The sequence below is a fragment of the Onychomys torridus genome, chromosome X (genome assembly GCF_903995425.1).
Source record: "Onychomys torridus chromosome X, mOncTor1.1, whole genome shotgun sequence".
NCBI lineage: Eukaryota > Metazoa > Chordata > Mammalia > Rodentia > Cricetidae > Onychomys > Onychomys torridus.
This window is the reverse complement of record NC_050466.1, coordinates 101,895,015-101,922,023: the sequence shown is the minus strand read 5'-3', so window position 1 is coordinate 101,922,023 and position 27,009 is coordinate 101,895,015. Positions and strand designations below refer to the sequence as shown.

At 34.7% G+C, this 27,009-nt stretch overlaps 1 protein-coding gene and 1 pseudogene across 2 annotated transcripts in view; both read right to left on the bottom strand.

Moving 5' to 3' along the window:
• The window catches only part of Klhl4 (kelch like family member 4), a 71,962-nt gene extending 47,387 nt beyond the window's left edge, over window positions 1–24,575 (bottom strand). For both annotated transcript variants that reach the window (XM_036174375.1, XM_036174376.1), the window contains exon 1: window positions 23,935–24,575. In XM_036174375.1, coding sequence (XP_036030268.1) covers window positions 23,935–24,356 — 422 coding nt within the window. In that variant the 5' untranslated portion in view covers window positions 24,357–24,575. The remainder of the gene's footprint in view (window positions 1–23,934) is intronic.
• LOC118573926 lies at window positions 8,244–11,016 on the bottom strand (annotated as a pseudogene).
• Window positions 24,576–27,009: the final 2,434 nt, after the last annotated feature.

The following is a 27,009-nucleotide window of genomic DNA, read 5'->3' as shown; positions in this document are numbered from 1 at the left end:
TACTACCCACCATGGGCTGGACTCTCTCTCATTGATCACTATTTGAGAAAATATATTACAGCTGGAACTCAAGGAGGCATTTCCTCAGCTGAGGTTCCTTCCTTTGATGACTCTAGTTTGCATCAAGTTGACACACAAAACCACCAAGTACAACTGACCACTTGTCAACTTGACACACAAACAGATCAGTATTAAGTCACAACCCTTCCTTTTTTATTCGTCCCTAAGATCTTAAATAACTTAGAGTCCGACAATCTTTACAAATTCAAATACATTTAAAATTTCAGTTACTTTAAACCAGCTAGCTCTGAAAAACATCCAAAGTCTTTTAAAATTCAAGTCTCTCAACTGTGGCCTCTAGTCAAATACTTTCTTACTTCAAAAGAAAAAAATCAGGGCACAGTCATAATCAAATCAAAGTAAAACAAAATTCCAACCGGCCAATATCTGGGATCCACTCACAATCTTCTGGATTCCTCCTGCAAAGGACTGGAATAACTTCTCCAGCTCTGCCATCTGTAGCAAACACAGCTTGTCTCCTAGGCTCAGGCCGGCTCCACTCCACTGCTGCAGCTGTTCTTGGTGGTCATCTGGCATCTCCAAAATGCTGGGGTCCCTTGCTGCAACTGGGCTGCACTTTCACCAAAAGCCTCTCATAGGCTCTCTTCATGTTGCCAATCCTTAACTTCTTCCTTCAGTCCTGGGCCTTCAACTGCTACTGAGGCTCAAACTTCACCAATTGCCTTTCCTGGATCTTCACAGTGCCAACCCTCAGCTTCTCTACATGACCCCTTCATGCCTTCAAAACCAGTACCACCTGGGTGACACTTGTACAATTACCAAGTCCAGCTACAAGCATAAGGTACAACTACAAGCACCTCTGGAACATGCTCAGGTCTGTCACAGCAACATCCCACTATGCTGATACTCATTTGTATTAGGATTTCTATTAGTGTGATGAAACACTATGACCAAAAAGCAAGTTGGGAAGTAAAGGGTATACTTGGCTTCAGCCTTGTTGTTCATCACAGAAGGGAGTCAGGACAGGAACTGAAACAGGGCAGAATCCTGGAGGCAGGAGCTGATGTAAAGGTTATGGAAGGGAGCTGCTTACTGGCTTGCTTCCCATGAGCTCAGTCCACCTTCTTATAGAACCCAGGATACTAGCCCAGGAATGGCAACACCCACCATGCTCTAGGCCATCCCCCATAGATCACTAATTGAGAAAATACATTACAGCTGGAACTCAAGGAGGCATTTCCTCAGCTGAGTCTCCTTCTGGTGGCTCTAGCTTGTGCCAAGTTGACACAAAAAACCACCCATTACTTTGTGTCTTTCAAATATTAATTACTTATATTACTTATACTTTCAAACATTTATTACTTAAACTTGTGGTGATTGGTAATGGATTCACTGTTGAATTCTCTAATAAATGACAATGTTAAACTATTTACTGAGAGGTGGAAAGAGTATAAGAGCCAAAAGGGAATGTAGGACACCAGGAGAAAAAGTACCTCTAATTCAACATGACCAAAGCTCATATGAACTCATGGAGAGTAAAGCAGCGTGCACAGGGATGCACAAGTCTGTACTAGGTCTTCTGCATGTACATTATGGCTTTAAATTTAGTGTTTTTGTGGTACTTCTGAGTGTGTGAATGAGTGAGTCTGATTCTTGTGATTTCTCTTGTGAATTTTTTTCTTCTGTTGGTTTGCATTGTCCAATTTCAATATTATGGTTTTTATCATACAATATTTTATTTTGTTAAGCAAAACCAAACCAAAAACATATTTACTAAGAATGTTCTATGTACCCAAAAATGGGATATACAAGATTTTACTTCTTTTGGTACTTTTACTGTGGAATGAAGAGAGGCAGAGACACATGTAAATAAGTAAATATGTAAGATAATTTCAGCAGTGACTAGTGCTGTGAGGACATTAGAGAAACACTATAGTATGAAGAGAGATGTAAAGTACTGGTAAGCCACGAGCCACATGACAAAGTATAGATTAATAGAAATGAGTTAGTTTAAGATAAAAAATAACAAAAAGCCTGAGCCATTAGGCCAAACAGTTTAAATAATATAAACGTATGTGTGTTTAGTTTATAAGTGGGCTACCTGACTGCTGGGGCTTGGTGAGACCTGGAGAAAAGCTCTCCAGCTACAAGCAGCAGTGAAAGGTAAGGTTTGTAGCTCTTAACTATTGCTCTGACCTCTTGGCTTTTAACTCTACAATTGGCTTTGTGTTTCTTAATTAACAAGATGGTTACATCTACACAGTGCTGTGGAAATTTAAGTCAATAAACTTTTTCCTCCCCAACTTTCTTTTTGGTCATGGATTTTTGTTTTTTGTTTTTTGTTTTTCAGCAATAGAAACCCTAACTAAAGTAAGGTATAAAAAGTTCTTAGTGACCGTGGTGGTTTAAATGAAAATGGCCCCCAGGGCCTCAAAGGGAGTGGTGCAATTTGAAAGAATTAGGATTTGTGGTCTTGTTGGGGTAAATGTGGCCTTGTTGGAGGAACTGTGTCACTGGTGGTGGGCTTTGAGGTTTCAGAAGCTCAAGCCAGGCCCAATGACTCACTTTCTTTTCCTGCTGCCTTCTGACCCAGATATAGAGCTCTGAGCTCCTTTTCTAGCATATGTCTGCTTGTGTGCCTCTGTGCTTCCTGCCATGATGATAATGGACTAAGCTTATGAACTAGTAGGCCAGCCTCAATTAAAGATTATCCTTATTAAGAGTCACCATGGGGGGGTGGGAGGAGGGAGGAGTGGGGTCTGTGGATAACATTGGAGTGAGAAGAAATTTTCTTAATAAAGAAAAATGAAAAAAAGAGGAGGAAGAGGAGAAATGAAAACAAAAGAGTCAACATGGGCAGGTGTCTCTTCACTTTGACTAAGACAATGACAACCAATAACAGATTAATTCAATTTTAAGATCTTCTCACAATTAAGAAATCTTATTGCCAGACAGTGGTGGTGCATGCCTTTAATCCCAGCACTCAGGAGGCAGAGGCAGGTGGATCTCTGTGAGTTCAAGGCCAGCCTGGTCTACAGAGCGAGATCCAGGAAAGGAGCAAAGCTACACAGAGAAACCTTGTCTTAAAAAAAAAAAAAAAAAAAACTAAAAAAAAGAAAAGAAATCTTATTATATGAATGAATGATAGTAAATATGCTAGTGATATACAGTGAATAAAATGTGAATTTATGAGGGAAATAATTATTAAATAATGTATCTTCAAATATAAATGTAATGGCAACAAATAATAACCCCAATTATAATGATCTTAGAATATTATTTTATTCTAAAACAATTTAAGAATTGCAAATACCCATGTAGCTTGAAGAAATATAATGGGCACACGACTAATTCTAAACCATGAAATCTAAAGCTAACTAGTGTGACACAGTTTTGTAAAAGTCAAATATTGTTCTTAACTATTTTAATGTAACAGCCTCATTGTCCACAACTAATGGTTGTTTTTCAATATGTATTATAGTATGAGAAGTATTACAGAAACTTATTAAAATATGTATGATATATGTGTGCATGAGAAAGAGAGAAAAACAAAGAGAGGAGAGAGACAGTTTAAATGGAATTACCATATAATGGGGATACAGTGATATATATGTTAACTTCAAGTTTTTGATTAATGAGTTCCTACAGACACACTCACAATCATGACAGCCTATTCTCATTGCTCCTGGTTTCCCTCCAGAATTTGATGTTAAGACCATATTGCTGAACACACCTCATATCTATGTCATAGAGTATGAAGAAATCAAGCTGGTAATGATCAGAAAGCTTCATTCCTACTCAGTATCTTTCATAGCACTGGAGTGTTCTGTGCATGCTACCAGGGAGGTCAGAGTAATCAGTAGTCTTACCAAGCTGTGAATTGTGCAATCTACAGTAACAGCTGAGCTAGCGAGATATTTCCATTGGTATAATAGTGTCACAAAAATTATGAGAATAATGAAACACTTTCTAGTTGGATTTAGATCCAGATCTATGAGCTAGAACACATGTCTAGTACTATTAACTGGTCCAAAAGTCCCTTGCTGTCTAGGTCATAGACCTTAGAGGTAAACCTAGGACTGCTATTGTGCTAAGTGGACATAAAATAATCTGTCTCTTATGCTGTTAACTTTATACACACAGATTATTGGCTCTCTCAACCCTCATTTGGCTAGTCAAAATCTCAGCATGAATGGAGGAGAGTATCATCAATTCCCACCCTTATTTGAGAAACATTTTGCAATTGATGGCTGTTAGGGAAGGGACAGTCCACTTTCTTTAGAGACTGGGCCCTGAGAGGCTACAGCAGATGGCACCACACTCATGTCCATAAAGACAGCACTGAATGGAAATCATTCAGTACTAAACAAAAGAGAAAATATGAAGTTCAGAGGTAAGAGAGAAGGGGGAGATATAGGAGAGAAATTGGAGTGAAAAAGGAGAGCAAATTTGATTTAAAAATATATCATGTATAAATATTAAAAAATTAGTTTTCAAATAAAGCTTAAAATGATCTTTTCCTAAATGTTTACATTGAACAATAATTAAACTCACCTGCCTAATGTCTGCATTTCAGTTTGCAAATTTCAACCCTCTTTTGCAATAATGCAGAATAAAAAGAAATGGATTCACGAATAAGGGGATTGAAATTAGTGGAAACAGCAAAATTAATACATGTGTGCATGTTTGTAGTTATCAACAACATCTGTTGAGGGTTTATAGTATGGAAGGAGGAGACAAGATTTGCTAATATGACAAGTGAGTGAGAGTATATAATATATATTTATAACTCAGAAATTTAAAAACTGGTGACAATCATAACTTGTTTTATAGTGCTGAGTATAAAATTGAATAGTAAGTTTGTCACTGTTCTTTGAACTGTAAAGCAATCTCATTCATTGAGTTATTTTTGTCCTAGAATTTGCACATAAACTATAATGTAATGTTATTTTAATATGATAGATTATTCTAAAGTAAATGTTTGGTATAATAAGTTCAAATATATAAAATGGGGTAATATATTTGCTATGAACAGTTCACAGTCTAGTGTGGAATACAAGTGACAAAAAGACTATTACAATATTTAGATACCTTAGCATGATTTCTCTACTATAGTGTACAGACTATGGAGTATTGCTTATAATAGACCCTTGTGATTCTCTTCTGGTTAGGTTTAATTGCATTATATATATATATTATTTAAATGATTGCTATCAAATTCAGAATAAATCTAAAATAAAATATCCAAGATGAAAAGAAGTATGAACAAATAGTAGAAATTTAAAAATATGAAGGATGTAAGGCATACGGGTTTTCAAATTTTGCAAATAGCCAAAACAAACAAATAAATAGATAATACAACTGTGTGTTAGAGAGGAATAGGTTTATGAGTGAAGTAGACTCTATTCTTCCTGAAAGGACATGACATGGTTGATTCATACATGAACTCACATTAGTTGTAGCTGACTTCATACATTTTACATAAGTTCACACCATTCAAATTTCTAGCATGAACAAGGGGAGGGGCTCAGCAGTCTTCTCCACGAACTACTGGAACTTGATGTCTGCTCAGGGAAGTAGAATCAGCTTTCTTTGAGGCTGCCACTGCCAGTAGGTTTCCTATGCCCTGGTGGATAGTCCCATAGTCACTAATATATGGGAAGCAATAGGTGGAGTAGGGGGATAACTATACAACTAAATATCTAGATACTCCACATAGGCATGACCAGAGGCTTGTCTGCTGGAAGATTCTAGATCCTATGAATATGACACTAAATATAATCATGTATTAATTGCAGCGTTATTCACAAATAGGGAAACACCTAAATTATCAAAGATGGTTTAATGGATAAATCATGGTTTATTCATCCAATGGAATATTATTCAGTACTGAGAATCCTGTGATGTGAAATATGGATAAATTTGAATTATTTTGTGCTAGATAGAATTATGCAACAACAGCAGGACAAATACTACATTATTCTACTAATATGGTATATCCTTAAAAGCCAATCTCATAGAATGATGGAATGGAACATTAGTTGCTAGGAGATTATGGGCAATGGCAACATGGAATTGTTGCAGATTGGGTTTAAAGTTTCAGTAATGCAGAAAGAATAAATTACAGAATCTGCAACATAATATCATTCTATAGTTAATGTAATATTGTACATTTAAATTTGTTAAGCTTTTAGAAGTAATTTTAAGTATACTTGCCACAATACAACAATGAACCAGTAACATATGGAAAAGTATATTCGCTGTTTACAAATGAACATGTTCCTATTGAAAGTAGTAACAGAAAGGCCATGGCTATTTACAGCTAAACAAAAGACAATGACAGCCTTGAAAGAGAGGAAGTAATCTCCAAAAATAAATGCAGGAAATCAGCTAGATGTATGAGGGCAGAATATCTGGGCTGTGAAATGTTTTTCTACTAGTTTTTAAGTAATTCTTTGCTTACCTGGCTTTATGTTATGAGGAATCTTAAAGGAATTATGAAGTAATATTGTGATAGGACTCTAAAAACAAGTTCTTGTTGGCAATAATACCATTAAGTAATGTGATTTTATTTTAATACAAATGCATTCCCTGTATATGTAAAAGAGCTAGTCATTTATGAAAGTAGTAGACACCTAAATTATATACTTCAAATGAGAAGTATATATTTACACACACACACACACACACACACACACACACACACACACACACTCATCAGTAGGTAACATACTAGTATTAAAAGTTTAGTTCTTACAAGCTTGTTTTCCTAATTTTGTTAAACATGTTATTTATGACTTTTGGGATATATTGTTATTTAGTACTTAATACTGTATTATTATGGTCATTGGTATTCACAATTTGTTCTTCCCTAGAATGGAAACAAATAGAAAGCAAGTTTTTAAGATGTATTTTCCATTTTGACCTTTCATACATTTATTATACATTCTACAAATATTTATTGAACTTAGGGATCATGTATGGGGATACTTTCTACATGTCCTTTTACTGTTTTGTATCAGTGTAAAACAACTTGCAGCCAGCCTTATTTTAGTTTCTTTAACAGTGTTTAGAGCATCCTGACATAACAAAATGAGTCTAAATGCAGTGTGAAATTGAAACACTTCTAAAAGAGTAAGCAAGAGTCATCTACTGAGAATTTTAAGAAAGTTCAAGCTCTAAGGAACTCAGAGAAATCTGCCAACTTGAGAGCACTTTCCATGTCTTTCTCTTCTGGCAATATTAATTTTGTGTCTCCCAGCATGCTAGAATAGTTACAGTGGGCTAAATAAGACAAGCTAGCCATATTTCATGAAGCATGAATTACGTATGATTCTATTTTATAATTTTGAAATGAACTATGGAAACTTTACAACATATGTAAATATAGTTTTATTGTAACTAATTCATGTACAATTTGCAAAAGTAAACAGATGATCTTAAACTTTATTATTTATTGTTTGTGTTTTTATAGAAGAAATTAATTTACCTATGTACATTTGCTAAATTCATTTTTTCAGGATGTGCTTCTAGAAAACATAGAAAATACTAAAATAACATTTATTATGTCTTATGCATTTGATAATTTCATTTATTATAATACAAACAATGCAATGATGGAATAAGATAATAATTCATTTTTTTCTTAATGCTTTTTCTTTGAGACATCATGAAAAACCCTTTAAGAAACATATATACAAGATAAACATGACTGCAGAATGAAAATAACATAATATTGAAGGTGAAGTTCTGGGAGTCTGACTCACTATGGGGCTAAAAGTAATGGTAAGTATTTCTCTCCTTGTTCCTCACCCTCTCCTTCAAGAGAATCCACACCAACTTCCTCATAATCTTTTCTAGGGCAGCCATGTGTTAAAGAGGCTCAGAAAACTCCCCTTCCTCTGTGCCCTTGCCAACATATCAGTGCACAAGGGCACACTCAGCATACTTCTGGTCGAGCTTGTGGTCAAGGTGTAAGCCTAGGCCTCAGCAATTGCTGTGGTGTTGCTCAGCATGCACATAGCTCTCTGTACCTTGGTCATCTCCCCACCATGTACCACAGTGGGAGGTTGATAATTAATGCCAATTCTTAAGCCAGTGGGGTACAAGTCTACAAACTAGATGCTGCTGCACTAGGTCTTGATGGTGGCAGTGGCAGCACTGACATCTGTGGGAGCCATATCACCACTGCACAGCAGGCAGTCTATGAAAAGTGTCACATTTCACCATTTGGCTGACTGGCTCAAAGTAGGCATTGGTGATCTCTGCTTCAGAAAGATTCTCTGGATAGACTTTCTCAATTTAGATAACAGGGGCATATGTGGCCAGAAAGAAGTAGATTCAATGACAGGTCACCGGATTGGTCTGGTATTCTGTCAGACCAACATTCGGGGACCCGTCAAATTGGAAGGAAGTTGTGATGGAAGACACAATCTAGCTAAAAAGGCAATTAAGGTTAATGTATGTTGAGCCCTCAATATTGAGGTTTCTAAGACAGATATCATAGATGGCATCATTGTCTACTATGAAGGCAAAATCAGAGTGTTACCGGGTGGTGTGGGTGATGAGTATGGAATTGCAGGGCTCAACAATAGCAGTGGAAACCTAGGTGCTGGGTAAATGGAGAACTCCAGCTTGAACTACATTCCATCTTCAACAGAGAACCGCTCCATCAGTAGGGAGGTTGAACCCAGAGACAGTTAGTTCCCCTCCCAAAGCAATGGAAAACTAGGAAGCTCTGAATACCTATGTACTAGTCTCTCAGCCTGAGAATTTGGTCCAAGACAAGGTTAATGATCTTTTTACCAGTGGTGTAAAGACCACAGGCATAGTTATTTGCAACATCTTCCTTGCCAGTGATGAGCCATGTGGGGTGGAAGAGCTGGTGGTAGATACCAGTATGATATTCATCAATAACTGTGGGATCCATGTCTACAAATACTACCCTGAGCATATGCCTGCCTGTGCCAGACTGACTGAAGAAGGTGTTGGAGGAGTCATCTCCTCCCCTAATGGTCTTGTCATTTGGCAGCTGGCCATCAGCTGGATGCCATGTTCCAGGTATTATAGCTATGAGCAAGCATTGTTGATCTGGACACCAGCCTGGCCAACATGTATGGAGATTCACTCATGTATGGTAGCTACAGATTAGGAAGCCAGAGTGACAGATGTGGATACTGGGTCCAATTACGCTCCCGAACAAGCTAAGAGTAGAGTTAAGTAAAACAAGAAATTATTTTGTTTTTCTTCGAGAGCTGAAATTCAAGTTATCTTTATTTGGGAGTAAAACTTAAATAATGAATTTATAGTCTTTTTTTTATTTAGAAGCATTTAAGTTTATACATATTTTATATGTGATTTTCAAAGAATACCCCAAACTTTGACACTTCATTAATTTTAATCAATCAATTTATTTATTCATTTCAGATCCTGACTACAGCATTGCCTTGCTCCTCTCCTTCAACTTCCTCCTACCTTTCCTTACCCTCCCAAACCACCCCTCCTTCATATTCACCCAGAAAGAGGCAGGCCTTCCATGGACATCAGCAAAGCATGGTGTATCAAGATGCCATAAGACCAAGCACCTTCCCCTGTATTCAGGTTGAATTTCTTATATTCCATTCACTGCTTGGATTAATAGAAAATATTAGTTTTTAAACATTATCCAGAAATTAATTTTAGCAAATGATGTTTATAATAGACTAGATTACAGAAATCTCTCCAAATGAGAAACAAAGGGCTTATAAAAATAACAATTACTTATCACTCTATAGAATAACTCAGTGAATCAGAAATGACTAGGAAGTATTTTTTTCCTCACTCCAAAGCAATGCTGGCTAAATTTCCTTAATTATTTTAATTTTCACAAAATACAAATGAGGCATTCCAAAATTATTCAGACATGTGAACTCATAATGCTAACATTTACTGACCACTTGTGGATAAGGAAGTATTCCAAAATTTCTCAATTTATTGTCTCAGCAAATACTCTACATAGTCATATGAAATATTTATAGCTGCACTTCACTTCATAGATGAGAGAAATTGAGGTTCACAGACATTAAACAGTTCAATGGAGTTCTTAACAGCATTAAATACTAAAACAGGCACTTGGAATTAGAGACTTTGCAAAGGCACTCAATCATACCTTTCTATATAGAGTTTGCAAGAAGCACAAATTTCATTTGGAGGGCAATAGCTTTTATGTTACCTATAATAAACATTTTTGGAAGTTGGATTCCTTAATTTAAAAATAAATTCTGTTGCTTGTGTTGACTATTCATTTAGCATATTAGAAATCTAATCAAAGTGTTTTCTTCTTCATTTGGTAGCTTTATAAAAGCAGTGATGACTACAAACTGACACAGACTGGGAAATCAAACACCTAACTACAACGTCACACTTTGTCTGTTATCCATAACAACTACTCATTCATCTCTACATTTGGAGCCAGTAGCAAAGTGAAAAATCAAAAGTTGGGAAGGAAACTGGCTAGGATCTGCTTAGCAACATTATATTTTTATAAGTCAGCTCAGGATTGACTATGGTAATGCTGTCTTGAATTTCTGAGATATTGATTCAAGATGCTAAACATAACAAATTCCCATTTTGACATTTTTAATGACAGATTATTGTGAAAATTAAAGCTGTACTGATATAATTGTATATGATTTCAGTATTTTTTAGGTAAAGATCACTTCACCATTGTTCATTTCTTGTTATTAGGTAAGCTGCACATATGGAATCTCAATTAACTGGTTTCACATATTAGAAAATATCCTGAGATGATTTTCAGTTACAATAAAAGTCTGTTAATTTGCTAGAATTATCTATATTTCAGTGTATCTATACTTTAAAATTTGAGAATTATTTCCATTGTTCCTGGAAAAATTAAAGCAATTTGACCTTCAAATAAGTATATACCAAGTCTTTCCTCTCCAAATGTCTGCAAATTTTACCTTGCAATGGCTTTCCCCTCATACCATCTAACTGCATCATGGAAACCAAAATTAAGTGGTAAATGGTAATGAAATGCCACTTGATTGATAGAAATAGGCCAAGAGAGGACTCAATAATAAACTGCTTAGTAAGAAACTTTATTTCATCTATAACAGCAGATATGAAGTTTCTAGCCACTACCAGAATCTGATTAACACAGTGACACAATGTGAATTTTTGATATGAAAACTGTGTATATGATAATAGTATCATAGTAATGGAGAAAGCTGCAAAAGTCAACAAATCAGGTTTTATATTATCGTTAGCAGCGATAAAATGTAAATTTGTATATTAGGTATATCAAACACACAAGATTATGGAGAAATTAGAAAACTGTGATGTAGTAACAAAAGATATATATTTATTTTAGTATAGAGAAGAGACATTAAAACAACAATAACCTCTGGGCAAAAACTGTATATATATATATGTGTGTGTGTGTGTGTGTGTGTGTGTGTGTGTGTAAACATATATACATATATATATATATATATATATATATATATATATATATATATATATATATATATACATATGCCATTTATTAGAAATGATTGAACTGGGTGTGGTGGTGTATGCCTTTAATCCCACTCAGAAGGCAGACACAGACAGATCTTTGTGGGTTCAAGTCCTGCCTGATCTACCTAGTAAGATCCACTAAATAGTAAAATTCCGCTACAGGCACAGCCAGAGTACATAAAAAGTCACACACACACACACACACACACACACACACAAAAAAAAAAAAAAAAAAAAAAAAAGAAAAGAGTGAAAAGGACACTGAATTTAAAAGAAACTATCATGCTCTCTTTATTTCTCTTTATGGAATGCAGTAGATGATATATAATACTGAGAATCCTCAGGAGCTACAAATTATTGAGATAATAATCCAACACAATAATAATCGAAATAATCCAAACACAAAATGAATAGAATGTCCAACCGTTACCACATATGAGCATTCCTATTTATCAATATCTATGCAAAATACACAGAATAAAATTTTTGTATTCTTGATTACTTTAATATTTGTTAATCTCATGAAAATTACAAGCAGTTATATCTATTTTACGTATACCCTTTCAAATTATTTTAATTTGTTTTGTTTTATCTTTTTAACTTTTATTCTTCTCTCATACATTACAACTCATCTGTAGGTTTCCCTCTCCCTCTACTCCTCCCAGTCCCTCCCCCCACATCCCTTCTTCCTCAGATCAACTCCTCCTCTATTTCCCTTCAAAAAAGGAAGAGAGAAAAAAAATAAGAAAAGAAGAGGAAAGAAAAGAAAAAGAGAAAAAAGAAAGAGCAGGCCTCCCAGGGATATCAAGGTCCAGCTACATCACTCTTGCGCATATACTCAAAGGACTCTATATCTTACTACAGATGTACTTGGTCATCCATGGTCATTGCTGCTCTATTTATAATAGCTAGAAACTGGCAACAGCCTAGATGTCCATCAATTATTGGACAGCTAATGAAAATATGGTACATTTATATACAGAGATATGATTCATTCATATGTTAAGAAAAATGAAATTATGAAATTTACAGGTAAATAGATGGAACTATAATCTACCATCCTAGAGTGAGATAGACCCAAGAAACACATATTAGCTTTCAAGCTTTAGGCATGTATGTTTCAGGCATTTTAACCACAGAGTTTAGGTATCTATTAAGGGACCGGCAGGGTGGAGGAGCACTTTAAAGAAGGGGAAATAGAATATAGGCCCACAAAGAGATAAAAAAGAAAGGAGAATAAGGTGGTTAAATGGAGAGCAGGATGGGAAGGTAGGATAAAAGAGAGAATAAAAGGAAAAGACACAATACTAAAGGTCTTCATATGAAAGCAAACTATTTTACAAGATTCCTGAAACACACACACACATACACACACACACACACACACACACACACACACACACACACATTTTAAATTGGGTCAACACATAAGGGGGGGTACAATGCTCCAATTAGATATCTCATGCTACCAAGTAACGCCCACCATGCCAAAAATGGGTTACATATTGCTCAACTGTTGGCCAAAGGGAACCCATATATCACTCAATCATTATAGGCTATTGCCAATGCTATTGACTGATATAATATAACCTGGTGATACATCCCTGTTACTGATGACTAACACTTATATATGTCGTCCAGTATGGAAATATTTAGCTGTGCCCAACTAGAAACGTCATGCCTACTGACTAGAGTTCTTGGTGCTGGAAGATACTTTCTGCACTACCAGAGGAGAAAAGTGATTGTTAGTACCCTCTAGCTACAAACTCTGTGACTTACATCAACAACCTACATGAAAAATGTACTGATGCAATAATGATAGAAATTTGATTGGGATAAACAGCCACTGCTTTATTGTATTAGAGACATTCCATGGTATGGAACCCAAATAAAGGACTGCTAATGAGGCCAAGAACAGACTAGATGGGTCATGATCTTAGGGGAAATCTTGCTACTATTATCCTGCTATAGGAACTTAGTATTAAAATGACTCCTTATGACTTATTGCTATACCTGTATATTACTGTGTCACTCAAGCCTCTTTAGAGAGGCTTCTTCTTGCAATAGATCATAACTAACTGAGACATTGTGCAGATAACAGTGAGTGGGAGCAAACAGCACTAAATGGGATGTATTCATCAAATAAGGATCTATGTAGAAGAGGAGGTGGGAGGATTATAAGAAATAACTATATGGTGAATGGATCCAAAGAAACAGTGTCTTCCTGAAGCAGTCAGTCTGGTGCACTTATGAACTGACAGAGACTGTGGCAGCAAGCACAGGACTTACACAGGTTCAAGCAAGACAGAGTCCTAGCACTGAGAATGGGTAGTTGATGAAAATTCCCACCACTGATCATGAAGGCATTTGCACTTGATACCTGCTGGAAAAAGGAAAAATAAGTATTCTACAATAAAGTGTCACTGTGTATATCAACCACATTCCAGGGCAGGGATAATGCCCAGGAGTAGTTGGCCTACACAAAAATAGACTCAATTTATGTTTGTTGTATTTTGTTTTGTTTTGTTTTGTTTGTCTTACTGGCTCTTTGATAGTTATGAATTTTTTTAGTGCTTGATAGAGAAAGAACATAAAATTGGGAGCATAGAGAAATGGGGAGTATCTGGGAGGAGTTGGGAAAGGGCTAGAAAATGACTAAAATATATTGTAGGAAAAAATACTGAAAGATATTTCAGCCACAACTACTCCTTAAAAGGAAAATAAAATATTACATCTAATGTAGTTTCTTTCATTTATTATGTAAAGGACCTACCGTCTTGACTGTAATATGAGAAATATTAAAGGATTTTTGTATAATTGTCCAGAAATAGAAGCAATTGGAAAACAATAAGAGGTGCATCATGGGGTCTGTAGTATCTTCTTACTTTGCTTTCTTGAAGTAAACCACTAAGTTTTAACTGGAGGAGAACAATAGAATGGAGAGTGGGTGATGGTAAAACTCATTCATATCATGAGTAATATCTAGTAGTGAAATTGAGGACCTCTTTACAGTTCACTATAGCATTCTAGCAAATTGTAACAAAATAGAATTCTTCATTTAAAGGAACATTTTCAATACTTGTGAGCCTAGCCTTTAACAGCTGAGTCACTTCTCCATTCGAATAAAAACCCTTTGATTTATAAGAGTAACACACATGCAATATACACAAAGACTGTGGAAATAGCCAACTAATATCTTTTTGAGTTAAGGCTCACTCAATGAGATGGAACCCATACATAACACTGTTTGGGTGGTCATGAATCAGAGACTAGAAATGCCAGGAACCTAGAAAATGCCAAATATTATTGCTTTGATAAAGGAGCACAGCAATAAAATGACTCCTAATAACATTCTGCTATGCTCATAAATTTGTCCATTATTCAGTTATCATCAAAGAAGCTTCCAACTACAGTTGATGAAAACAAATACAGAGACCCACAGTCAGAAAATTTGCAAACATCTCACAATACTCAGCCCTAAAAGGGGTATCTCCATCAAATCCCTACCTGAGGGCTCAGGAAATTCTGTAAAAGAAAAGGCAGAAAAAGTGTAAGAACTACAGGGGATAGATGACGCCAAGGAATCAAGATCTTCTAGACACAACAGAGTTGATGCACATATGAATTCACAGAGACTGTAGCTTGTGCACAAGGACTGCATGGTTCTGCCTCAAGAGGGACTTAGAGCCCCCATCCCTAACCTACACGCTATCTCCAATTGATATCCATTTTCAAATAAAAAGTTAGTTTTATCCAAGGGAGTATCACTTGGGAAACAAACCACTTGTAAGGACAGGCCCCATGCTTACTAGATGGCCAACAAAAAATGAATTCAACACAATTTTTGGAGGTTCTTTGTCTAATAATGTCAATTCAGGGCTTGAAAACATATTTACCTTACAAGTCCTTTGTGCATGTATACCTTACACACACACACACACACACACACACACACACACACACACACACATGTCTTACATGTGCATTCTGTACACATTTTTAATTGAATTCCTGTGTGTGTGTACATGTGTGTCTCTATGTCTATAAGCATTACATATGCTTTACTTTGGTTATTATTCTTGTTTCATCCTGTTTTATTTTATTTTATTTCTATTCCTTAGACATGTTTGTCAGTGACAGAAAGGGTGTGGATCAGGATGGGAGAGGAGATGGGGAGGAACCAGAAGTATTCAGGGAAGGGGAAACCATAATCGGAATATATTGTATGAAATAAAAACTTGTCTCAAATTCAAAGCAACCAAAACTAAACCCAATAGTCAAAAACATCGCAAATAGCAACTCATGTAGTTCTTTGCTCTCTGTATTACTGACATGCAGAAGCCAAACAAACAATTGAACTTATTCTCCTTACTTTTAAATTCTACAGAATCTGCAAAGCTCCTCTTTTGTAATATACAACTTATAGAGACTAATACCTACTTAGAAATTGACTACCTAGAGTAAGTATCTTTTTCCAAATAGTGAGCAAGGTACTTTAACCACATCCATTCTCTAAAGGTTTGTGGAGTATTTTAATGTGAATATTTGATATGACAATTTTCCATTTTAAAATGGCACAGTTACTTCAAATACTTAATTCCACAGGATTCTCTGTGCAATTTAATCTTGATACTTTCTAATTTCAACTATAGTGCTAACTGCAGGCACATAATTCTTCAGAATGAAGGAGCCAAACAAGAAATCAAGAAAGGAAAATGATGAGCATCCAGCCATTAGGAAATTGTTTTTACAGTTTGATTTTTTTCCCCTTGAATTAGCTGTGGTCATTTTATAGCTGTGTTTTACTTTGTATAGCTGTACAGTTCTTTAAAGGCCTTTTAAGCTCAGAAACATCATGATATTTTAGAGTAAGATTATCATGGGCAGCTCAGTGGAAATAATATGATCAAAATTCGGTGCAGCAGTATTGCTTATCCTTAGATATACACTATCTATGAAAATTTGTTATGGGACCTGGGGAAGGTGAGAAAAATCTTTGAGTACTGTGACAGAATATGATTGGCAGAATAAATATTTGCAGCATATATAGGATTGTATTAGAAATCTTCCAAACTGCTCATCAGAGAGTTGAGTGGAACCCTAGTGATAATAATACATTATTGGTTATTTGTTTTTGATGCTGGAAAATGGAAAGCAAATAAAAAAAATTCACAATGTTGAATTTGTGTCTCTTCTTGAATTGAGCCTTTCCCTGTTTGTATTGTGAGTCATTAGACTTCCTTCCATCTTCGCTGTCCTACACTAAAATAAGTTACTGCTGTTGCAATTGCATTTAATGTTTTTATGGGGGAAGTGTATCTCCTCTCCCCAATTTTTACCATTCAGACTACATCGTAAACTTCTTAAGGGCATGATCTTTAACTATTTGCTATTCTATAGTGGAACTTAATAAAGCCTATTAAATATCAAAGTGGCTGTGGACTATTTGTCAAGAATTTTCCTTTAGAAATACTATGAGTGAGTAATTGTTACTATAAATCCCCGAATTTCTCCAGGGAGCAGCTGATTGTAGTATGTTCTCTGTCTCAGGCTACTTTGCTGCAGTCTTTATAGCCATTGAGACTTACTAAGGGTGCTTTATTCTTTGTATTCCTATATTCCTGTTGAGCTTTAAAGGTTAGCTTTACAATATCGGTGTCTTTTCTGTTTCTTTTACTCCAGAGTCAGACTTCCAGCTTTATAAAAATAAATATATAAGTAAAAAACTTCGGACTTTTACCAAATAAAATGAATATTAGTTCTATGCAACTCCCTTTACTTAATCATATTTCTTGCACTACACTATTATTCTTGCTAATAAAATATAGATGTGAAAATAAAACCTGAGCGAACAAACTAAGTTTTAGCATCTAAATCACATCTCAGTTTCATGGAGATGAATTCTAACATACCAGGCCTGCTATTTTGAGCAGTATTTGTTTCTTCTTGTTAAAACTTCACATTGTATACTAATGGACTAATAAACTTGAAACAGGAAGTGCCTGAGATTTAAGATAGCTAATTATTAACCTAGAGATTTGTAATTAAGAAATGTAGTTAAATTTTATGATAGGAAATAGAGCTATCTATTGTCTTATGATGTATCTCATTTTTCTATTATTGGTTTCATCTTCATTCAGAGTGGGATTAAAAGCACATGGCCTTTAGTTTATAAGTCATGTCTAAGATTATTTATTTTATAAAAGTTTTTAAAACTTTTTATTTATAAGAACAAAGTAAGTTTATTCACTAACAATGGTACAATTTAGAAGTATAACATACCATGAACTTTCTCAGTGTTTTCAAATCCTGGCACGTTACTCTTTGAGATTCAGGGATGATAAATCTATATTCCCAAGTATTATAGAACTTAAAAAGTTATGATATTTTAAATATGCTAAATTGACAGTTACCTTATTAGAATCCTGCATTTTTAATTTTTTCATTAAATATTCCTATAGAATGTGATTGTTTGTAAGTACTACTAAAATGTGGCTATTGAGGATTCAATAAAAAATAGGAAGATAAACGAATGTGAGGTACATTTCTTACAACATCATTTGAAAGTAAACAAATGGTAAGTCACTGTGACCAATATAGGACACGGTTAATAAAATGATAATTACTAAAGGATTAAGGATTCATTTCTAGAAGTTGCATAAACATGATCATTGATATTTCTCTCTTCCAATGTAAATAATAATGCTGTCTAAAGTATTGTGTCTATTTGTTGACTTGAAAAACTCATATTTTATACTGTTTCCAGAACACACACATATATAATTTTTTGTTTAAAATGTCAACAATTGCTTTTCCAGCCTTACAGTTAGATAACTAGAAACAATTTGATTTAAATTATCTTACTTCTAACTTACATGCCTTAAGTTGATTTTTTAAATATACAATTAGAAAATATTATCTCTCTCCCACTATGCCTAAGTATTTGGCATTCTCTTTATTGAAAATATCTGAGTTGAATAGAATGAACACAAATAAAATATACTCAATAGCAATATGATCCATTTATCATTGGAAGGTAAAGATTTTATATAATGGTTATGGTTTCATATGTATCAATATTTTCTTCCAATGGAGAAGTAGTAGACAACAATGAAAATGCATTTTAAAGTTAGATGTAATTTTTATTTCAAGTATCAGTAAATATTTACTATGTCACTAGTCTGCATGGTATACTTAGTGATTAAAATGTGACTTTCTCTAATAGGAAACTGTAATAACAGTATGCAACAAAATATATCCAGATAAACAATTCCCAGAGAAATACCAATTATCCATATGAATATGAACTTTGCAATGAAATTGTTTTCTTTGAAAGAATGAGAGAGAAAAAGAGTCATGCAAAAATTCTGTGTGTGTGTGTGTGTATGTGTGTGTGTGTGTGTGTGTGTGTGTGTGTGTGCCTGAATACAATAAATGTTGAAATAAGGTACAATTCAGGTATACCACATCAAAACCAGCTACTACTCTGTCCCTTTGCTATAAATCACTACATTTCACTATGGACTAGCTGATTATTTGCAAGTAGTATTTTTAATATACAAAATGCTTTTTTTTTTTTTTTACAAAACATTTTATTAATGGCAAAGTAACTCTGAATTTTTAGGATCATGTTCACTTTAAGAGTTGTCATTGCTAATTGAAGCATCATTGACCAAATCCATAAGGTTTTTAACCATAAATTATCCATATGTTACATATTATTAATCCTTTGAACACCTTAGAATAAGCTTATGTGTGGAAAGGATGGAAAAAAAACACTGAGGCACTTGTGACTGTTCTAGATAGATTTTAGTATTGATTTTTTAAGTAAAAAAATCAATGCATTTGTGTATGTTTGGAAAATCATGCACTGTGCATATTACTCCAGATAACAGATATATTTGTATTTTGCTTTTATGAGAACACAAATGCAAGTGTACAACTTTTGTTATGGAAATCAGAGAGTCTATTGTAGGAGACAGTTGGACTGATCAATTCAGTCTCACTATATTTTTAAGTACTGAGCTCAGCATTCAAAATAAACTCTGATAATATTCATTGTGAAATGAGAAATGGTAAACATTACTTTGATTATCAGTTTTAAAAACAGTACTATTTTTTTCTTTTTGTTTCTTCATTTGTGTTTGCAAACCCTTCAGTTTTCAAATTGTCATTTACTTAATAAGAAAATGCATATTAAAATGTATAATTTATACCATAAAATAGCTTTTTAACAAATGAAAGATAAATTTATTTTTTTCTCCCAGATACTTATCAGGCCTCCTACGTACCCTAACTGTAACCATCAGTGTTGTACTGGTGATGTTTAATACACACATCATCCTATCATGCAACATACATTCATTTTAAAGAAACCATACACTAATGAGGAATTAAAAGACATATTTTACACCTTTTGATATAACACTCACTTGGATATCTAAAACTGGTTTCTTAAAACATGTTTCATACATATAAATAAAGGTAACAATGATATTTTTAAGTCCATCTCATTTTATCGTATTAATATTACCTGCCCAAATATCTCTTCTCTCACTGTTTCTGTTGAGAACTCTACTAGAAGATGCACTGGTATTTCAATGTATCTAGTACATTTCAGGCATAGGGTCATTGAAATCACTGTTTTACTTTCTTGGAGCCTGCCTACCAATACTATACAGCTGCCTCTTTGTTGTATTAGAAAGAATATTAGAATAAGTTTCATCATTTTCAATTCAGGTTTCTCCTTGTGCTTCATTATTTTCTAAGCAGAGTCCATATAACAGATGGGTTTGGACAGAGAATTAAAGCCCATACTGAATTTGTCTCTACGTGAATATTTTATGTAAAAAAAAATACTTGTACACTGTCATGTTTATGTTTCCTACAAAGGGCATATACCTCTGTGCTTGAAGCATACTATATGGGAACAGGGTATCCAGTTCCCTAGACAGCACAATGCCACCATCATTACAGGATGACTGAGAAGTCACCTCAGTGTCCAAGGGCCATGAATGTGATCATAAAAACACCACAATGAACAATGCAATGCGAAATTTTTAGTTCACCATTTAATCTGAGGATGTTTTGTACTTGATTCAGTTGGTTATGTGGGGACATGTAGTACTGATTTGCACAGAAAAATGATGTATAGTAGTTAAGGGCTCTTCTGTGGAACAGGGGCAGTGACCTCTCACTTGCCTCATATTTGATAATCAGAAGGTTGGCTTCTTTCGTTGCACTTGAATTTCTGCCCAACTCTCATTGCTTCAGAAAACCTGTCACTATCTGAAGGAAAACCTCCTTTTCTACTCTTTGTCCTTTAATTTTCTTTAAGACCACTTATAGCCGTTTAAAGTTTATATTTTGGCTGTTTATCCCCTCTCTGTCTATGAATATAAGTTCATAATATGTATATATTATGAAACTGAGTTCTTTCTTTTGTTTCCATTTTATTCCTAACACCTAGAAGAATTCCTGAACACAATGGATATTCAATATTTGTGGATTTACTTATTGAAAAATTCTGTTAATATAATTCACATTTCCTATTCTATATTGATATTTAAAATTACAATTACAAGTTTTCAAGACAAATTTCACTTGTAAAATAGAAAGTGTTCAATGAAGACAAAATTTTGAGTCTCATCTCACACTCCCAAACTAGAAATATATACAGATTAATTTATTTGTACAGTCGTCAGTTTTTCAAAACCTTGTAAGTCCAACAAGACAGTGGCATGATCCCCATTCCTTTTGATGTCTTTAAACTAAATAGCTCTTTAACTGGAAGCTTTCTACTAAGGTGTGTGTTGGTACCATAAATGTGTGTGTTGATACCACAAACATGTCACATTCACTTTATTCAATAACTGTTGTTTAGTATAATGTGGATTAATGTTAACACTAGATTTCCACCTAAACATTAACACAATTATTTATTTAGGAATAATTAACTATGGCTATAGCTTATCACAGTCATAATGTATTAAAATGTTTATCATTGGAACTTTATGATTGAAACAAAGAAGTACTTGAATTAGGTAGTTACGCAAAAGTAAAGATGAAGAGTTGGCAGATAACTATCAAAATCAAATGACCAAAGAATTCAGAACTGTGATGATGGGAATATTGATATATGCATCCTCACAGGGATTAAACATATGACAGCTATTCTTTAGCTTGTAGGTTTATTTTTGAATTTTTGAATTTATTATATCAACACGTTAATAAAACTAGCACAGTGATTTTAATATCTTTGGGGAATTAATTTGACTTATTTTGTTATACTGGACACTTATAAATCAGCTCATTGTGGATTCAATTTTTATAATATTTACAGAAAGTGGAATGTCATAAAAGGCATTCTTTGCTGTAATAGCAGAGCTCACCCATAGTAGTTTAATTATTTTTCCATACTGATTGCTGTTTTTATTTTACTTCATTTTAGTCAAAATAATTGTATCAAAGATATGGCAGGCTGCTACCAATTTAGCACAGTCTTTTCCTCCAGTTCTGCTATCTTGCTACAGAAGAAAGAATTAAAGGAGAAAAAAAAATCCAAAAGCTTTTCTTTGAACTCTCTTGAGACAAAACATACAAATTTATAATAGGCGGTAAGAAGATACTAAGATATAATGTTTTAACTAATAAGCTCCTCAGTTTAGTCCTCCCCTTCTGCCTTGATAGTCTTGGCATACATATAAGTACTTCCTGTGTTTATTTTAAGAAATACTAACTTTACTATGAAAATTTAATTATCAGAAAAATTCTTGGGAACATAAGGAATGTCAAAATCATAAGTAAAATCATCTGGTGGTGCTGTAGACTGGACAACTACTTGAAATTTTCTTCTAGCATCTAATTTATTAGACTCAGCTCTATTCTTTTCATTTTATTCCCAGATACCCAAGAATTTCTTAGGAAATGACAGTGGACTTTTAAAGTTTGTATATAGCAGAGTTAAATATATCCATTAACCTTCAAATTGTCAGTTAAAATGTATGAGAACAGCTTACAGAAAAATGCTCTGAATCGATAAACACTAATTGCATATTACTCTGAAAGTCCTTCAGGTGTGCTAAATTCAGTTTTTAATCTTAACAGTTATATTGTTTTCTTTGGGTAAAGAAAAAAATACATATGCTCTCAAAGAAACACTTCGATATCTTAAAATATCTATATTGTGCCTAAAATCATTTCACAATTTTTTACATTTGCATTTCATTAAGACCAAGTTCCTATATAGCTGTCATTTTCCATATGTGATTTTTCTTATCATAATGTTGATATACATCATTTTCTTTTGATATTCTGATTTGAATTCATGAAAATAAGACAGCATTTTATAAATATACTGAATAAACCCACATGATGAGGAAAATATCCCATTCCTTAACAGGAACACACTGTCAAGCATCTAGATTTCCAAGGAAGTTAGTTTAGGTTCATTGTAGATTCATATGTGATTTTTCAACACATCAAAGCAGGTTCTTTATTCTATATCACTTCCAAAACTTAATTTCAGTTCAAAACTCAATTATGACTTAACCAAATTAACAATACAAAACTGGCAATGTCAATACAAAAAAAAAAAAGAAATGGGCAATGCACTAGGTTTACTTATACTAGAGGATAGAATAAACATTTCTTGCATTCAAACCTTACTGATGAAAGCAAGTTAGGATAAAAATCACATGTCATAAGAATTCTACTCCAAAATACACATTTCATTTCCTTAGCTCATTTTAATGTCTTGAACAACTTGGCATTTACTATTTTAAAATCCTGCAAATGTGAGCAGCTTTTTATTACTTGCCTAATGAACATTTCTATGTTTACAAACTGGCTGTGAAAGTAATGCCACTTGAAATGACTGGCTCTCAAATGCTAAAAAATTTTACATATTCTTATTTAAAGAGAAACACAATTTTAAAACTATCACTATGTCCTAATCCGTAAACGATATGCTCAGCAGTTCAAGCTTGGATTTATTTTTGTCAAAGTTAGCTCTGTTCACAAAATCAGCAAGAGTTCTGATTTAATGCACTTGTCTAAACAATCCTCACTGTTGGAACATCTAAGCTGCTTAAGATATCTACAGAAGTTAGTCATTTAAAGAAATGTCTCTTAAAACCGAAAGAGAATTCTGAATGAATTGAGAATGTAAAAGAAGTAAACCTACCATAAGAAAAATAACTTTCCACTAATTATCAAAACAAATTCGTGATTACAGTGTCCTTTCATAGACTAGAGGCGGGGGTTTCTTGAAGACCCTGATTGGCTGCTCACAAACTCACAGATACTGTAACACTTCCATTTAGCACGAAATGAGAGTCTTGTAGAATAAGTTAATCTAGGCTAAAGCTTTCACTTACATAACCAAAAAACTCCTACCGTGCTCTAGAATCTTCTATATTGTCATCACCCATCATCTCCAAATCTCGTGAGCGCTTCTCACAAGCTTCTCTGAGTAAATTCTCCTCTGGAACCGCTTTAGGAGTATCTTCATTTGCTTGAAGATGTACTATCACGTTTTGTTGGTGCCAATTCTGGAGGACTCTTTGATGGGTAGGGGCTGGTCCTGGCACCGGCGTCAGTATATTGTGGTGGACAGGACTATTGCCTTTCTTCAGTCCGTTTCTGTCCCGTGAGTGGTTCTTCAACCTGCCCTGAACCGGGGTCCCTCTATGCTCATATCCTTCCTGCTGAAGGCAGTTTCCAGTATTAGGCGATCCTTGAGAAGGATGACTAAACCATCTCCAGCGAAGCCTCAGGATCTGTTTCACATCAAACTCTTTCTTGCCGGACACTGACATTGTTGCCGGAGGAAAGACAAAAGCCTTCTCTAACAGAAAGGAAATGGAGCCTTTGTTATCTCTTGTTTCTCTGCCTCTTGTGTAGAACTAACAAAAGCACAAGTGCTGAGAGAGAGAGCAGTCTTTCTTGCTTTCTCTCCCCTCCCCCTCTGCCTGTGATACACTGTGAATACTTCCAGCCTAGCTGAAGCAGAAAGCTGCCGCTAACAGTGTAGGTGGGAACCCATACTGACAGGATGATGAGGTCAGACCTTAAACAAGTAAATCAGCTTAGCACAGGAAAGCAGCTACCACAAACACACTCCAGCTGCTAGATTTGCAAACTCACAGCCCTCACGCCTGAACTCGTAAATATCTAACCCAGCTTCTTTGATGCCAAAGTGTATAGCTGCTCCATAAACCCAGGCATGTGAGTAAAAGCAACCTGTTTAAAGTCACTTCTACATCCCTCCTGCTCTCGCCTACTGTCATACTCAGTCCTCAGTAGCCCACTTCCAAAACTGTGCCAATTTGTCCCAGGAGAGTTTGTCATAGTGAATTCATTATGATCTATTTTGGATTCTTCTTATGTAAAATTTGAATATAGCTCATTAAGGAAAAGCATCGTATCCTCAGTCCCCTTATGCAGATCTGCAGTTATTATATGCAAAGCTTTTCTAAAATTGTGAATGCCTCTGGATAAACATTCTACTTGAAAATAGAAGCTATGAAAATTGTAAAATCATCTTGATTAGCCATGACTACACCCCCACACCCCTACACACACACACACACACACACACACACACACACACACACACACACACACACCACTAAAGGCTGTAGGAATAGTAACTAACTTAAGCTAACATATGGAGAAACAGTGTTTTTCTGAGTTAGCTTGAAAGAAATGTTTTCTATTGTTGTCCATAGCTTGAAAATGAACACATCGTTCTGGCCTCTTGCCTATATAAACACCTCTTTATCATGCCCTGTACTTTCACAGGCAGTGATAAGGCTTATTTTCTTTGTTCAGAAGTCTTTATAAAAGGATGCAGCAGGGCATGTTTTAAATTCACTCAAAATCACCACACTCTTTAGTAGTATCCAAAATACTTTGACATCTGATTCAGAATGACTATTTTATGCCAAGGCAAATATTTCTAATTCAAACAAGCATATATCAATAGCATAACACTAACATTATGGTGCAATTGATTTTGAAGTATACCCAGATCTCGTGGTTTACACTCACATTAATAAAAGGGAACTTATTTTAGCACATCCTTAGAATTAATATTGAATTTTTAAGATTTTGAGTTTCAATTTTGTAGTTAATAAGTTGTGTGAGCCTAGTAACGTCACTATAATATGGACAAGTTGAAATGATTTATAAACATCTACCAAAACCAGTGCAAAATGGCTTTAAGAAGAAATTGGAGAAGGAAATTAACTCTTCTAAGTTTGGGGTTTATCTCCAGTTGTGTGTAAATCTAATTGCAACTTTCCCTTTTCAATCTTGCTTTAGTAAGCATGACTTATTTTACAGCAAATTGACTGGGCTATAAAATGCCCAGATATTTGATTAGACATTCATTTGGCTGTTGCTGTGAGGATGTCAGTGTAAGTTTAATATTTACATTAACAGAGTGAGTAAAAGAGATTCGCATAATTCAGTGTGACATATTTAACCAGTTGAATGCATGAACCTTTGTCCAGATTTAAAGGAATGTTGCCTTTTCCTGGGACTCATGCCTGAAATCATTCAAACCTGAACTACAGCATCAGATCACATGCTTCTCCAGCTTCCTTGTTGCAGATCTGGAAACTCCAGCCTCTTCTTTCCCACCATGTACTCTATTAGCTATATTCTCCAGAGAACTCTTGCTAATTCTGGTTTGTCTGATACTCAAAAGTCACTAAATACGTATTGATCAGATATAGAGCTCATTTTATGAGTTATGAGCAATTTATTCTCATCTCCAAAATTTTAAACTATTTCCCCATAGATTCTTTTGTTTGTTTGTTTGTTTGTTTATTTTGAGACAGGGTTTCTCTGTGTAGCTTTGTGCCTTTCCTGGAACTCACTTGGTAGTCCAGGCTGGCCTCGAACTCACAGAAGAAATCTGCCTGGCTCTGCCTCCTGAGTGCTGGGATTAAAGGCATACGCCACCACCACCCAGCCGCTCCCCTTGTGTTAACATCTGTAGTTGTATGTCATCAAGAGTTTGTGCAGAGCACTCATTACAGAAACTCTCAATAACCAAATAAAACCTCAAATAGTACTTTTTATATGGCCAATGTGTGCAGAAAACTATATCTGGAATCCTGTCTCATAAGATTCTAAGTAAATGTCTAGGACTTGTGGTATATGTTTTAGACTCACTATACATAAAATACATTGTTGTACAATGAAAAAGTGAATTGTGTATATCAGATAGAATGATTGAAGAGTTTTAATAGATGCATACATACATGATGTGTGACAGGAATAAGTACTCCATTTGGCTCAAACGATGCTGAGGTTTGAAGATAGGTTCTGCCATTAGAGTTCATGTGCTGGAAGCTTGTTTACTATGTAGCCATGGGGGCAATGGTAGAAATCTGAAGGAATGGGAACTATGGGAGTAAAGTGATTCAAGAACCTATAATTAGAAAGAATTAAAATAGTTGT